At 38.1% G+C, this 15,450-nt stretch overlaps 1 protein-coding gene across 1 annotated transcript; it reads right to left on the minus strand.

Moving 5' to 3' along the window:
- Positions 1-544: 544 nt before the first annotated feature.
- On the minus strand, positions 545-6,046 carry LOC127786243 (two-component response regulator EHD1). The gene is made up of 5 exons (XM_052313576.1): positions 5,938-6,046; positions 4,274-4,426; positions 2,041-2,442; positions 1,815-1,891; positions 545-829 (listed from the first exon to the last, which is right to left on the minus strand). Exons 1-5 carry the CDS (start codon positions 6,044-6,046, stop codon positions 545-547), a joined length of 1,026 nt encoding a protein of 341 aa, XP_052169536.1.
- Positions 6,047-15,450: the final 9,404 nt, after the last annotated feature.

A 15,450-nucleotide genomic window follows, 5' to 3' on the forward strand; every position in this document is an offset into this window, starting at 1 on the left:
TACATGTACTTCTAGCTTCCTTCTTAAGTATGGTAAAATTACATTATATATAATGTATATGGATCCATATATTGTTTATTTTCCGATTACGGATCTTATATGTAGGAATATATCCATATATCCCATAATTAAAAGCTCACCAAACAGTAGTATAGCTTTTCGTCTAGATTTTGGGAAATTGTAATTGTAAAATCCAGAAAATGAACTATAAGCCAAAAGTTGGTTTCCTCGGCATCTCTAGATTGTCGCCACCTAGATGCATGTATTATCTTCAGCAACTTCTCAGAATCTAAAGCTTCCCCAAACACACCCATAATTGAGAGGATGGACATTGATTTGGATGAATGTTATCAACATAATCTTTGCATGTGACACATCTAGATAGAGTAGACAACCTATGTACAGTATGTTGTCAGTTTAGTTCTGCAATGAACATCAAGAGTATATATGGATGTGGTAATGTTCACTTATTCAGAAAGTCAATTGCAGGTATCAACATATGGATGTGGATCATGAGACATGATGGGATCATTATATTCTCTACCTAGAAATTCCAAAAACATGGTCCATATTCCTGTTTGTCTGAATCCCATCGGAAATCTTGGAAACCTTCGGATGAGTAATCGTTCTGTTCTTCAAGCATGCACTCTGAGCCACTTGAGAGGTCATCTCTCGGTAAAGAGTAGTCCATGATTTCCATGCATCCGTCTTGATTGAAATACTGCGATCTTGAAGGGTGGTCTTGTGTTTTGTCGAGAGCGGTGGATGACAAAGTCGCTCCGTGTTTGCTTGTTGTTGGAATCGATTTCTTCAGTTGCATCCTGTATTTCTGCATCAGTTCAAATGTTAGGTTTTATGGTTATATATGTTCAACTGAATTAGCTGAAGAAGCAGCGAAAGAAGTTGTGCAGTGGATGCACTCTAACTTGAATAAGCTAATTAGGATGCTTGTAGAAGGAAACCCTAGAAGCATCGGTCATATTCATTCATGCTCCCTCTGTCCATCAATATGATTATGATCCTCTAGTCAGGGTTTGAAATTTTGATTCGAATTTTCCGAAATTTTGCCCTCCACCGGCATGCTCAAATCTCGCCTAAAATTTTCAGTTTTTTTTGCAATTTTTTGTGAATTTAGTCAAATTTTATTCAAATTCAGTCAAATTTTCAAATAATTCCGGCCAGAAATTTTCGGTAATTTCGTTCACCCCCGGCATAAAATCCAATTTCGAAATTTCAAACCCTGCCTCTAGTTTATCAAGAATATAAGTATTAGGAAAGCAAAGAGAACAATAGTCAGTAATTCATATACCAGCAGCTTCCATTTATTTACCCCCATCGGTTCTATAAAAAAAAGAGAAAAAAAAATCTACTAGCACTACTCCCCATCATCCCTACCCAAAAAAATAGAGAGAATGTACTACTAGTAATACTCCATCTTGAGCAGCAGTGCGTACTTTACCCACTTTCTTAGTTTCTTCTTAATTGGGTATAATCCATTGTATTCATGGACAGAGCTAGGGAGTACATTAGAGTGATGCAAATATATAAACTTACAATGTGTACCTGATACATATGTATGAGTAGTATTAGGCTAATTTATATGTACAATTGTGAAAGTAGCATAATTAAGAATCATTGTAACATGGACAACACATTTTTACATATTATACATTGGAAAGTGTTTTCTAAAAACTCTGGAGGGAATTTGCCCTTGTATATATCTTGCATATGGTCTAATTTATCGTAAAGAAATCTTGAAAGGAAAAACATGATAGGTTTTGCTTTCATCTTGCAATAAGCCACTGAAATATTACCTGCAGATGACTGGCAACTTGCTCTCTTGTCAAATGTTTGACCTTCATTATCCCTAGTATCTTCTTTGGAACTGCCTCTGCAAATAAATTACACATAATTACCACATCTTAAAACAAGCTAGGAAATACATATATACTAGTAAATTAAAATTAATGTATACACGCATGTATACATATGAAAAGTGATTGAAATGGTACTGCAAAGAAGTTTAATTTGATCACTCACTGTCTTCTCCGAGGTGGTTCACTGCCGCAATGAACTGACGGTGCAACTGCGTGGTCCAGGTCAGCCTGGACTTTCTAAGGTCTCGTATGTCCGTGATCTCGCCATTGTAGTTGACCATGTCATCTCTCACCTCATTTTCTAGAGGCGCTAGCAAAGCTTCGGTGGCCGTTGATCTGGTGGTAGCCGGAGTAGCACGAGCCATGGCTAATATTGATGGAGGATGACCGGGTTTTTCGAGATTTCCAACCATGTTATTGTTCTTGTGATCTTGCATTTGCTTTCGGAATATGTGCTGCCAGATGTTGCTCAGCTCTTCGATCCTCACCGGTTTTAGCAGGAAATCAGAAGCGCCATTTGCAACATATTTCATCACTGTATTTGTGTCTCCACTTGAAGCCATAACTAGTTAAAAAAACATATATAAAGTTTCCTTGTGAGTGAACTTATTAGGGTGTACTCCGATCCTTTTGTCTCAAAATATTGCTATTTATAAAAAAAAATGATTGCGATTGGTTGAGATAAAAAAAATAGGTGAATAAATTAAATGATTGTGATTGGTTGAGACGAATTTGAATTCTCGAACACTTCACTAGAGCATCCCATTGTGACGGCCTATCTATGACGGGCCAATGTCTCGTCACGAATGACATCATTTCTGATGGGGTTGAACTATAGCCAGTTGTAGATGGGGTTCAAAGGGATGGCTCGTCACAAGTAAAAACTCATCTCACAGACATTTATGAGGACTCGACACATAACATCTTTGACGGGCCCACATATAGGCCTGTCATATATGACCTTCTATCTGTGACGGGTGTTGAGTTTGCACCTCATCACAGGATGTGATACCTCATATCTAACGTATTAAATTCTTATGCTCGTCAATGATAATTTAAAATAAAGGAAAATCCCCCAATCCCCATGTGTACGGCCCAACTCCCTTCCCATCCTCCGGTCTCTCTTCTTCTCCTCACATCTGCTCACTTTCTCCCTCTCATCCTTATCCCCATATCTCAAACTCTCTTCCCCTAACCGCCTCCTGATCACCGGTCGCCGGATCTTGCCTCCAGGACGTGGATTCGGCTACCGCCTCCTCCTTTCCCCGATCACCAGCCGTTGCGTCCTCCTTCCCCCAATCACCGGCCGCCGCGGCCTCTCCCTTGTCTATTGGCCGCCTCCTCCTTTATCACCCAACCGCCGGCCACCGGAGCCAGCCTCTCCCCCGAGCCCGGGCTCCCCCATCTCCGCCAGCATCCGGCGACCATGGGATCTAGCCTCCACAAGGTCGGGGGACTTGGATCGATCCGACTGTTGGCCGCTGTCTCCTCTACCCTCAAGCACCAGCTGCCTTCTCGGGTGCAGATCTAGCCTCCCCGATCATTGATGCCATTTCCTCGTCTCCTCCGGTCCAAAGCAATGGTAGCCGTCCCTATCACAAGTGCGGATCTAGGCTCTCCTCGAGCGTGGATCTGGCCTCTCTGACCCTGGAGGATTGGCAGATCTGGTGGTGGAGTTGGTGGGTAGATCTGACAGGGGTGGAGGGGGAGCACGGCGGCCTCCCTGACCTTGACACTCCTGTAGGTTGTTCTTGATTTCATATCTTGCAAATGTTCACTGCCAAATTTCAAATTGGGCCATATTCTTTGTTACTTGTGTGGATGTGTAGTTTGTTAGGATGGAGATCATTACTTGTGTGATGTATATTGTTACTCAAGTTTGATATGTATCATACATCTTTTGTTTCATATGTAGTTTTTTCTTGGATGTTATCAGATCTGCCAATAAAATGCAAAGATGTTGTGTTATGCTCTTGGCGTGAGCTTGGGGCTGAGGGCTTTTGCTTTTTCTTTTGGGTTGTTTTTTCACACCTGTGATAAGTGATAAAATACAACCCGTCAAAGGTGACAGTCACCTCTGACATGTTGGAAAGAGCCACACGTCACAAGTGAGTCACCTGTGACGACCCATTTCTAACGGCCCGTCAGAGGTGAGTAGGCTGACAACTAATCTCTAATGAGGGCCGAACCTGTCAGAGGTACGGTTTGGGCCCATCACAGATGACCTGACCCGCACGTAGCGAAAGTAGTTATATTTTGAGACGGAGTGAGTAGCGTATTATATATCAGTGCATATTTGACCTAGTTCCTCAAGCACACATGCACGCGTAAGTTAAGGCGTGTAATCCATATAAACTAGTAAGAATGTGTAAGGAGATAATAAATAAATTACTTACTCACTGTAGGTATGCCAAACTTGGAGGTTACTTCTTGCAGAATGAGCAAACCATCTTCGGTAGGAAAGAACGCATCACTGATTACTAGGTCAACTATTTGTGGATTGTCCAATATGAAAGGCACAGCTTCTCTGACGTTCTTATACGTTGTAACTACAAGAGAAATACTAATATAAGGTACATACATCACAAAGAAAATGAGGCCAATATCGAATATTTGTAAGATATATCTAGAAGAATTTCATTTTTGACGTTAGACTATATAGATATATCTGTAACTTCATGTGTGTATGGAAATGTTACTACATACAATCACTTTCTTGCAAGATTCTTGGTATATATACGAACACATCTTTTCCCGGTTTTCATTACAAGTTAATTAATATGCATTTTATGGAGTATGGATCGCCCATTGAATAAAACATATGGAGAAAATTTATAGGTTAATTTGTCATCACAATATCTGAGTTGACACCTCACAAAATATATGCTAACCCTAGAAACCGCAACTGCAAGGTGAGGATATATAATTAAAGTATACTCCCTCCGTACTTATAAATGAAATCGTTTAGGACAATGTTAGAGTCAAACCTTGGGAATATAAATCATGAATAACTCTCAAGTTGTTGAGTTTGAAAATGTAAAAATTATATGAATAGATTTGTCTTGAAAATTACTTTCATAAAAGTATACATATATCATTTTTCAATGAATATTTTTATAGAAACAAGAAGTCAAAGTTGTGTTTTAGAGACCGTGTCGATGTCCTAAACGCCTTCCTTTATGAGTATGGAGGGAGTACCTTTGTTCTTAATATATGTTCTGCACTACCCTCCAAGACTTTGATTTAATTACTACTTGCAGTCTAATTTGACAAACTAAATGGGAAGAAAGAAAAGAATTATTTTAAGGTATATACACTATATAGAACTCCCGCATGTTTTATTTCATTTTCAAAATTAATTAAAGTTTTGTAGCTTCTTCAAAGCAAATGGCAGTCCAACCACAGAGCTGATCATCTTTGACTATATTTCCATGTGCCTGTTAGCTGAAACACATTACCAAATATTTATTTTAATAATAGGAATCATGCAAACACATTTTATGTGCCAATGAACATAAATTCTGCTATATATTTATGTATTCATAACATATTATAATAATATGATGCATTGGCTACACCAAGGTGGAGGGAAAATTTGGTTAAAGTAAGCATGGAATGATATATATATATATATATATATATATATATATACATAATATAGGATTATCATGTATTATGCATGTGAAACTGACTGAACTTAAATAGTAGAAAAATTAATGATCTTATACACTAGGGTTTAAATCTTATTTACAAATTTTATGCACATACAAGTATACTTCCAATAGGATTTTAGTGAGGTTAAAGATTTGCCATTAATTGATCTGATCTGTCTATCTGAGCGTATCTGAGCATGTATTAGGAGAGACATTAGTGTGCATGGGCACGTGTGTAGTGGTGCGTGTTTGTAACTTCTGTATGCATCTTCTATTTAATCCAGAAAAACTCAATATTTTATATGTATAATCTTAATTCGCATCAATATATTCGATCACTATATATGCCAAGCTAGATAGTTAGATTTTGTTAATTAATTATGTGTTTTGTATAGATGGTATTTTACCCTTGTAGCTGCACTTCAGAAGTAAATCTTCCATGACTGACAAGTATGAACAGTCGTCATCGATGACCAGAACTCTTAGTCCATAAGGCCACAGCTCTCGGTGATCCATTATAACCTAATTAGGAGAAAACAAAAATTAACGACTGTATCTGCTTCTCCGTTTTTTAAAAAATAATTAATAATAATATAATCAATTGTACTTTGTGTTTACATCATATATAATATATGACGAGTAATAAACATGCATGATGCATGGAATGCGCGTGCACCATATATAGTTAATGAGGTATAGAATTAATTCAACAATAATGCTAACTACAGTTAGTAACTGACTCCTTTGGCTAAGGTAGGTTTTATATATATATATATATGGTGTAGTGCAAGCTAGACACAGAGATCTCTAGATATATATATATATATATATACACATATATGGACATGTTCTTCATGCATATATCCTTGCATTTTTATATAAGTATATATCTTCAAATATCAATCGAGTCACTGATGATATGCATACAAATAATAATACTGTACTAATATATCTGAGTATATATCGAAAACTCGTATGTCTGCATTCAAGAATATTTAAGCAGCTATATGTGCAAAGCTATAGCTATTTCCAGGCAAAACAAACCAAACACACAAGAAATAATAACCTCCATGCATGAGCAATCTATCATCATCAATAACTACATGTAAATACTATATACGACAGGGGTATATGATATATTTGGATACGTACCCCTGCATATTTGCAGCAGGGTTTTAGAGCTCCTTTGCTGAGAAATGTTGATCTTAATTAATTGCTGATATCTCATAGACGACACACCTCAATTGATGGATAACACCGTTGATATGATCATGACGTGGTTAAATGTGAGAGTTCTAAGTAATTAATACAGTTAATGGTGGGTTGTAATTAACTATGTAGAATTAGTAGAGGACTAAGTACATGAATGTTGGCGTAGACATATATATATACCTTCTTCCATGCATGTGATATCAAATAGAAGACTTACTCCGAGAGATAATTAATTAATCACCAAAGCTAGCCTGCCAGCAGTCAGCGGCCACCAGTCAATTTCACCAAATTCAGTGTTTTAAACTCACTCCAAGTAACTAGAATTAAGTATGAATGTTCCTCCTCCAGCTAGCTAGCTATAGCAATGATGTAGTATATATATGGAGATATAGCCAGAGCTCCCAGCTTCAGTGTTTGCTAGCTAGCTAGGTAAGGAAGAAGAATGGGTTATGAGTAGTATATACTATCAGCTAGCTAGCCAGCATATATATGAGGAATTTTTGAGCTAATCCAGGGGCCAGAGTGCTAGGAAGAATATACATCTTTTTGAGAGGGTTTGGGGATCAGGTAGCTAGAGATCTAACTGAGGTTGTGGACGGCCATGGCGAGACGTGGAGCTCCCTTCCTCCACAACCGCAACGCGCGGCGGAGGACGGCTGGGAACATATGCACCGGTCACCGTCGTCGGCGTCGGCGAGAATATACACACAATCATGCGTACATAAGACCTAGGAAAGAATGTGTCGTACTACGTTGTTTATTTCCTGTGGTCCAAATAGTTATTCATAAATTATCTAAAAAAAGTTATTAATAAATTTTCTAAAAAGTAGAAAACATAGGTATTACCTTATTGTGGTGCAAATATGCAAGATCAAATTTTATTTGTATATGTGACGATAGATACAAATTTAATTATTGTGTATGCGATTGCGCGCTTTTGTAGTTTGATTTGTTGCTCTCTTTTTTTTTTGCCTCGAAGTGTAGATTAGCGACGTGTAGGGGTGAAAACGGGTCGGGTTCGGTCGGATCTTACCCTTCCCATATCCTAACCTATATTTTATAATCGGAATCGGATCAAACACGGATAGTGCTAAATATGGATACAAACTCAGATAATGTCGAGCAAAAATATGAAACAAATAGGTACCAAAATGGTACGTACACTATCGGTTACAGATATTTATTTGGATATCAAGTCGAAGCAACAATCTTATATATCAGATAGACAATAATTATTTAACAATTTCATATATCCATAATACGATTATATTAGACTATTAAGACCTTAGGAAATAAATAGGGTACAATACATCATAGTAGAACCAATACATAGTATCAAAAGTGCCTCACAAAAACATAATATGGGTAATATCCATATAATCCGTATCAGTCAGATACTACGTTCCCGAACCCGATCTCATATCCGCAAAAAAGACCCGTATTCGGACCTGATATCCGTGAAAAGTCCAGAGTACCCAAATTTGTCCCGAAATAATGTGGCCAGGTGGGCGGGCGAGTGGGAAATACCCGCCCCGTTTTCACCCCTAGCAATGTGTGTTAATTTGTAGAGGGACGTATAGGACAATCAACTATGTTGTATATTTCCTTTTTAGAAAAAAAAATATGACAATTTTGAGCGTGTGCAAAACAATCGATGTTATATATACGTTCTGATATAATGAGAGATATATATCATGCATATATTATCCCCCACAATAATTATCCATTTTTAAGATGGTTTATATTATGAGTAAGGCATGCATGTTGACTAATCAAATATTCCGTGCATCATCTATGATATAATGAGAGATATCATCGACCCTTAATTTATACTCCCTCCGTTCCAAAATGTAAACATTTTTAGCTATAAATCTATACACATGTTCTAAAATGTAAGCATTTTTAGCTATGAATCTGGACAGGACTGTCCAGATTCATAGCTAAAAATGCTTACATTTTAGGACGGAGGTAGTAGCCGTTTGATCGAGATGCTAGTGTGTCCTTGTTCTTGGTAACCACACTTTAATTATATCTTCAGAATTTTTATAGTAGCAGTGTTTTGAAAAGGATCTTAATGTGAAATAATAGCTAAGACCCAGTTTGTATGTTATGGTGATATGTTGCGTGTTGTGCTTATCTTTTAAGTTAATGTGGAGATTAAATTAAACTTATAGTCATTATAGTTTGTTTTACAGATTGAATTACACAGTTAGATAAATTATTATATTATCCAACTTTAATGTTTCTCCCAATTATTTATATTCTCACATTACAACGATATTGACGTTTGCAATATATATAGATTGAAAGAAATATAGCTTGCCAACCGCCAAAATGTCTCAAAGCTATTGCGGTAAATGAGATATCAAAATCCATCGCAATGCCAAAAATAAATTAAACATGAAGATATAAAAGCCAAATTATCTAGCCTTGTTTGGATAGGCTGGCTGGCAATGCATTGAGGAGTATCTTTCCTTTTGAAAAAGAGAGCAGCAAAAATAGACTCGATCAGATGATATTAGAAGAGACAAGAATCGTGGGCCTCATCGGAATGAAGGGATTTTTCTTTTAAAAAATGAAATTTCATGAGAATTGAACCGATTCATATGAAAACCATATAAAATCTCCTACATTTTTAAAGGCACCATGAAAGAGAACATCTTTTCTCGTCGGCCTGGCTCCAACCGACACCTTAATTTCCCTTAGCTCAGCCATAATTTTTAATTTTTAATTTCCCTCAGCTCAGCCAAAATAAATTAACAAACAGCAGTGATGTATGTATGTACCCACTAATAAAATAAATTGATGTTAGTAGTTTAGTACCCTTCAACATCAAACATTTTTTTTTACTAGAGGAAGTGTTATTGCTAGGTCTTTTTGCTTTAACCTGTTTTTACACGCAGCTTTTACTTTTAGCTGTCAATATGCAGCATCCTGCATGTACAAATATATCCGTTCTCATCCAAGCAGGCGATAGATAGACCTATGATGTACTCCTTCCGTCCCATAAAAACCAAACTAGTACTAGATATCGATACATCTTAATATTACGAATCTAAGTAAATTTTATATTAGTAGGATATGTCAATATCTAGTACTTCCTCCATTTTATAATGTAAGACTTTCTAGCATTATTTATATTTATATAGATGTTAAAGAATTTAGATATTATGCTAGAAAGTCTTACATTATAAAATGGAGGGAGTAGGTTTTCTTTTATGGCACATCATCATCAGCAATGTACATATGCGAGCCATGCAAAACGGTTGGCACCCTTTCTATCGCCCATGTGAACAAAGTGGCATATTTCACGTGACACCTACAACGACCTGCGGCATCAACAGTACAAAAAAAAGTAACTCTGTTGATTCTAGTTATGTATATATTCGCTGGTTTCACCATTGTCTAACAAGCTCCTTGCTTTTAAACATTGTATTTTATTGACTTTAAGTGAGCCCGAGCCCATGTATAGCTAGTATAAATACTACTCCATCCGTTCCATAACAGCAAGTTAATAGTACATCCAACTACTAGCTCCAATTTATCTATAGCTAATCTAATAGCACATTCATACAATAGTTACATACTACACTATTAATATCTGGTCCCACCTGTCATACACACTATGTCTTAAAGTCCGTGCTACAGCTGGCTACGAATCTGTAGCCCGCTGCCCTTCTCTCTCCTTATTTATCTTCTTAAAATATGTTTGCATCTGACTTATAGTCTGCTATTGTATCTGCTCTAAGAGCAAGTTTAATAGTATAGCTAACTACTAACAACAAATCATCTATAACCAATGTAATAGCCAATTCATACAATAGTTACTTACTATACTATTAATATCTGGTCCCACCTGTCATACACGCATTACGTCTTGGAGCCCGTGCTACAGCTGGCTACAGATCTGTAGCCCGCTGCTCTTCTCTTTCTTCTTTTATCTCTTTAAAATATGTTTATAGCTGGCTTATAGCCTGCTATTGTACCTACTCTAATATAAGGCACAACTATTTTTTCTAGATGTTCCATAATATAAGGTATGCATGCATGTATACAATTAATTAGGACCACTTTCTCCATTAAATTATTACTTTTTTAAATCCTCCACCCTCAAGATCTCTAATTCTATTGGATGCATGCATTATATTTATTAGAGTGACCTAAACTATGAGATGATAATAATTGTTTTTTAGTCTTTGGGTTAAGGGTGGTTGTGCCTTATATTTTGGAACGATTTTGGAACGAAGAGAGTAGTATATGTGTAAATTTGGATAAGCTGGAACCAATTTAATACTCCTACACTATTCATAAAGTAAAACTCATACAGAACGGACAATACAATAGATCAGTCGCCCAATACTCCTCTCACTATAGTATGCATATTGCATCCATAGATTGCTTTTTTATTTCTCCATACTGTGCTCTATCGTCCCTCCATCTTAGCCAATAAATTAGCAAACTTTAAATATTATTTTCTTCTAAAATATTTGTCCAATCTATAATCTGATCATATTATTATATTTATTATAACTAAATCTTTACAACAAGATCACGCACAATTATATTTTAGTTATGTGCGTGTGTGGGCACGCGAGCGTGTGTGTGTGCGCGTGTGCATGTGCGTGTGTTTCAATCGTTAAAATTTTGTGTTTCATTCGTGAGAAACGGATGTTCCATTTGAGATTCAACTATGTTACACTGTGTTGCAAATTTTTTTATGCTGCACATATTTTTTTTTGACGTTTAACTGAGTTTTTTTTTAAATTTTTACTAGATTATTTGTAAATGTTATACATAGTGTTAGTAAGATGTTTCAGTAAATATTTTATGATGTTTCACTTATTTATCTGTAATTGTTGCACGTAGTAATTTTTTTAATGTTTTAATAATTATTTTTTATGTTTCAATAAATACAGTTTGATGTTTCATACATGTTGTAGAAAATGTTTCAAGTAGTAATATAATGCATTTTCACTAAAATATAGCCATGTGAGATTTTATTTTAAATATTTAATTGCGATGAAAACAACAGTGTAATCAAATTACAAATCGGATAAATCATCCATAATAAAAATTAGTTTGAAGTTTCACTAAAAAATTGTGAGAAAAAGAAGGGGAGGATCCAGTACTAACACACAGGGCTTGACTTCTAATGCCATTCACAATGCGCGTGCGTGGCGTTCGGCCAACCCGAGATTCTACACCAGCTCGGCTTGGAGTGTGACCGAACAAGGTTCATGTAGCCAAAATTGGGCACGCGTTCTTCGTTAGAAAAGCTGTCGAGTGACGCGGGGAAGAACGACGCGACTGCGCTGTGGGGGTCGTGACCTCGCGCTTGGTGGCCCCGCGCGTGCGACGCCAGAGAGGGAACCTTGTTGCCGCCCCTGCTCGTCGTTCTCCTCCTCGCAGCGTCGAGCTCGTCTCTCCGATCTGTGACGGAGAGGGACGTCGCGACAGTGCCGGAGGGGAGAAGGGAGAGGCCGCCACGGGCCTACCATGGAGCCGCCGTCAGCATCGCCGTCGAGCTGCCGCCATCTTCCCTATTGCCACCGCCCGAGTCTAGATCTGGCGAGCTACGGGCCAGATCTGGAGAGCTCGGTGGAGGGAGAGGACGGAGGCGGGGAGGGGATGACGAAGGGAGAGGTTGGAGGCAAGGAGGAGATGGCGGAGGGAGAGGTCAGAGGCCACCGCCGCTGCGAGCCGTCGAGCTGGGCTCGAGCGGCGTCCGGGCTTGAGAGGCGCCAACGGGGAGGGGGAGCGGCGGAGAGGAGGAGAGAGAGCTACGCCGGCGGTCAAGGGAAGTGGAGCTGTGCCGGTGGTGGTGGGGAAGGTGAGGAGAAGTGCCAGCCTAGGGAAGTGAAGGGCACGACCTAGGGAGGAGAGGGAGGCCGGCGCACTGTGGTAGATTAAAATTTGTGATGTGTGGCTTCATTCACTTTTTTTTTTTGTCTTGGTGGAGCATATGGCCACACGAAATAAGCCAGACGCAGTGCTAATGCCCTAAGAACAGAAGCACACAGGATGCAGAAAGGTGAACACCTATTGTACTAGAGAGCAGCATACGCATGGGGTGAAGCATCCGATTTTTGCATTTTTCATCGGCAACATGCATGGGGTGAAGTGTCCGATTTTTGCATTTTTCATCGAACGCCCGACGCGTAGTGGCATCCGCACATAACATAGGTTTTGATTAACGGCAGGCTTGGGCCAAGTCCTGGTTTTTTGCAGGCCTAATTTCCCTACCTAAACCCAGCCCAAAATAGCTTTTGGACCTAATTGGGCCTGGCCGGATTATATTGCTATTTATCAAGGCCAACATGGGACCACCTATACATTTGTCGACAAATTTTCCCCCAAAAATTTGACAGATGTAATTACAGTACAATCGTAATGTAATTACACTGTAACTTGCACGTAATTACACTGTAACTTGCATATAACTACAGTGTAACTTGTATGTAAGTTTCACGTAATTTTAAATCATTAGATCTATTATAAAGATTTGTTTTGGTGAGGAAGAAAAAAAATCACAGTACACACATATGTGAAAAAAATTATTCCCACAACCTTCATTTTACCGAAATAACATGTTATGGAGAGATTTTTGAAAATTACATACAAGTTATATTATAGTTACAGTGTAATTACATGCAAGTTACAGTGTAATTACACTACGGTTGTACTGTAATTACATCTGTCAAATTTTTGAGGGAAAATTTGTCGACAAATATATAGCAAAATTGTTTCACATATGCAGTGAATGATATTTGGCTAATATATTAATAAATTAAAGGGAAGCACCAATAGTATGGCAGTGGAGTTGCGGGTGCGTGATGTTTCATACATGTTCAAATCCAAGAGAAAAACTGAAAAAAAATCCTTTGAAAAGTCTCCGAAATTTTCTTGGAACAAACCTTACCTCTTATTCTTCTTTTCTTGATGAGTTTGTTCTGTATATGCCATACAAACATTTTTTACCGTGTGTTTCTAATTCTTTAATCATGTGTTTTCCTATATCAATATTTTAGAAACCTTCGTTCTGAATAACCCCGTTAATAACATAGTAGAATGCGTTTTGCATATATGACTACTGAGGGGCTATTTGCGATTTTGTATTTTTACCGGACCAACTTTACACATCTTCAATATTCAAACTTTTTTTTACCGTGTGAACCGAAGGATTACGCTGATCAAATGTTACGGAGATTGACGAGAATCAATATTGAAACTTGAAAGAGCAAAAAAAAAAAAAGGAATTGAAAGTGTCACTTCAAAATTTACATGCCTTGACCTTGATAATTAATCACCCCAGCACAGTCCAACTGTAATAGGTTGTACACGCTGCAACAAAGAGCAGATATCTCTCTCATATTCAGAGAACAACAGGTTCAACGTCGATGAATTTGACAAGAGCATGAAAAATGGTTGCATCGTGGGCACCTCACAGACAAAATTCAGAATGTGGAAAATAATCATAAATCTCTGCATTCATTTTCTTCCTTCTCCCAATTAATACTTCACTTCTTTCTTTCTTTATAACATATCACACACACGACACATGGCCATGCCACACAACACAACTCCAGACAAATGACATGACACACAATCAAACCGACCAACTGAAAGGAAAACTCATCATCAGAAGTTCAGAATAGCAAACACACATTCAGACACACAAATTAAGGTAGAGAGGAGAGAGGAAGAGAACAAAAAAGATTATATACCCCCTTTCAATTAACTTCAACCACAGCCAAGAATCAGACTTGCCTACCACTAGGCACACAAGCAAAATCCATCAAGTGATCACCTCGCTCCTCTTGAGCCTACCTCCACCTCCACCTCCACCGGAGCAATCCTTCTTCCACCTCGCCTCCCGCACCTCGGCGATCGCCGCGCCGCGCCGCCATCAAGGGGAAGTCTCTGAGCTGCCACAGCTAGGGATGATTTGGGAGATGATAGCTAGGCAGGGACAGAGGAGAAATGGAAGAGAAGATGAGGGCAGTCCAGCCTAGTCTCTAGTCTCTCTACTTGACAAGTGACAGGCACTTGCCACTTCTCATTGGCAGAAAAGCAATCGGGGGGTGGAGGGGAATAAGGGCAGCGAATGAGGGGTACACCTCAGGTTTGGGAATTAAACTAATGGCAATGATTAGGGGCGTGGTGAGGGAGAGAAAAGCTCTCTTGGAATCTGCATCAGTGGACTAAACTACATGAGTTGGGATCTTGAGAAATCCTCACTTTTGTATCACCATCCACTGTCACGGAATCAAAAATTCACCAATGGGCTTTCGTCAACAAAGGTGTACCATATAGGCAGTCGTGGGCTAGCCATGTTGGATAAACAAGCTACCATTACGTGCGTCTGTTTAGAACGCTAAAATTTGTTATAAAAGGATTCAGTTTTTCGGCTCTATGTTAGAGGGTTTAGTCTTTAATAGCATAGAATAATCCTAAATTGTTGATCTCGCCTATTCCAAAAGTAAGTCATTTGAACCTTCTTAAATCTTTTCTGAACACAAGTTGTTTTAAAACTTCAGTCACTTCTTTTGTCTTGTCTCTTGTGTTTAACCTTGTCCAAGTAAATGCTACTCTCTCTTATAAATAAATATAGTATTTTTCTATTGTCATATAAATGAAGGGCAACAAAGCTATTTAAATTATTTTCTTAATTACTTTGGACAAGTTGAAAACAACTCATATTTGAAATT

The sequence above is a fragment of the Oryza glaberrima genome, chromosome 10, assembly GCF_000147395.1.
Source record: "Oryza glaberrima chromosome 10, OglaRS2, whole genome shotgun sequence".
Taxonomy (NCBI): domain Eukaryota; kingdom Viridiplantae; phylum Streptophyta; class Magnoliopsida; order Poales; family Poaceae; genus Oryza; species Oryza glaberrima.

What these genes read in the sequence shown, in the direction of transcription:
- LOC127786243 (XM_052313576.1), bottom strand. Translation starts at nt 6,046, where the DNA reads ATGGATCACCGAGAGCTGTGGCCTTATGGACTAAGAGTTCTGGTCATC. An exon ending in GTTTGGCATACCTACAGTGA is followed by an intron (nt 2,443 to 4,273) that starts GTAAGTAATTTA and finishes TTTTTTAACTAG; the next exon opens with TTATGGCTTCAAGTGGAGAC. An exon ending in AAGTTGCCAGTCATCTGCAG is followed by an intron (nt 830 to 1,814) that starts GTAATATTTCAG and finishes GAACTGATGCAG; the next exon opens with AAATACAGGATGCAACTGAA.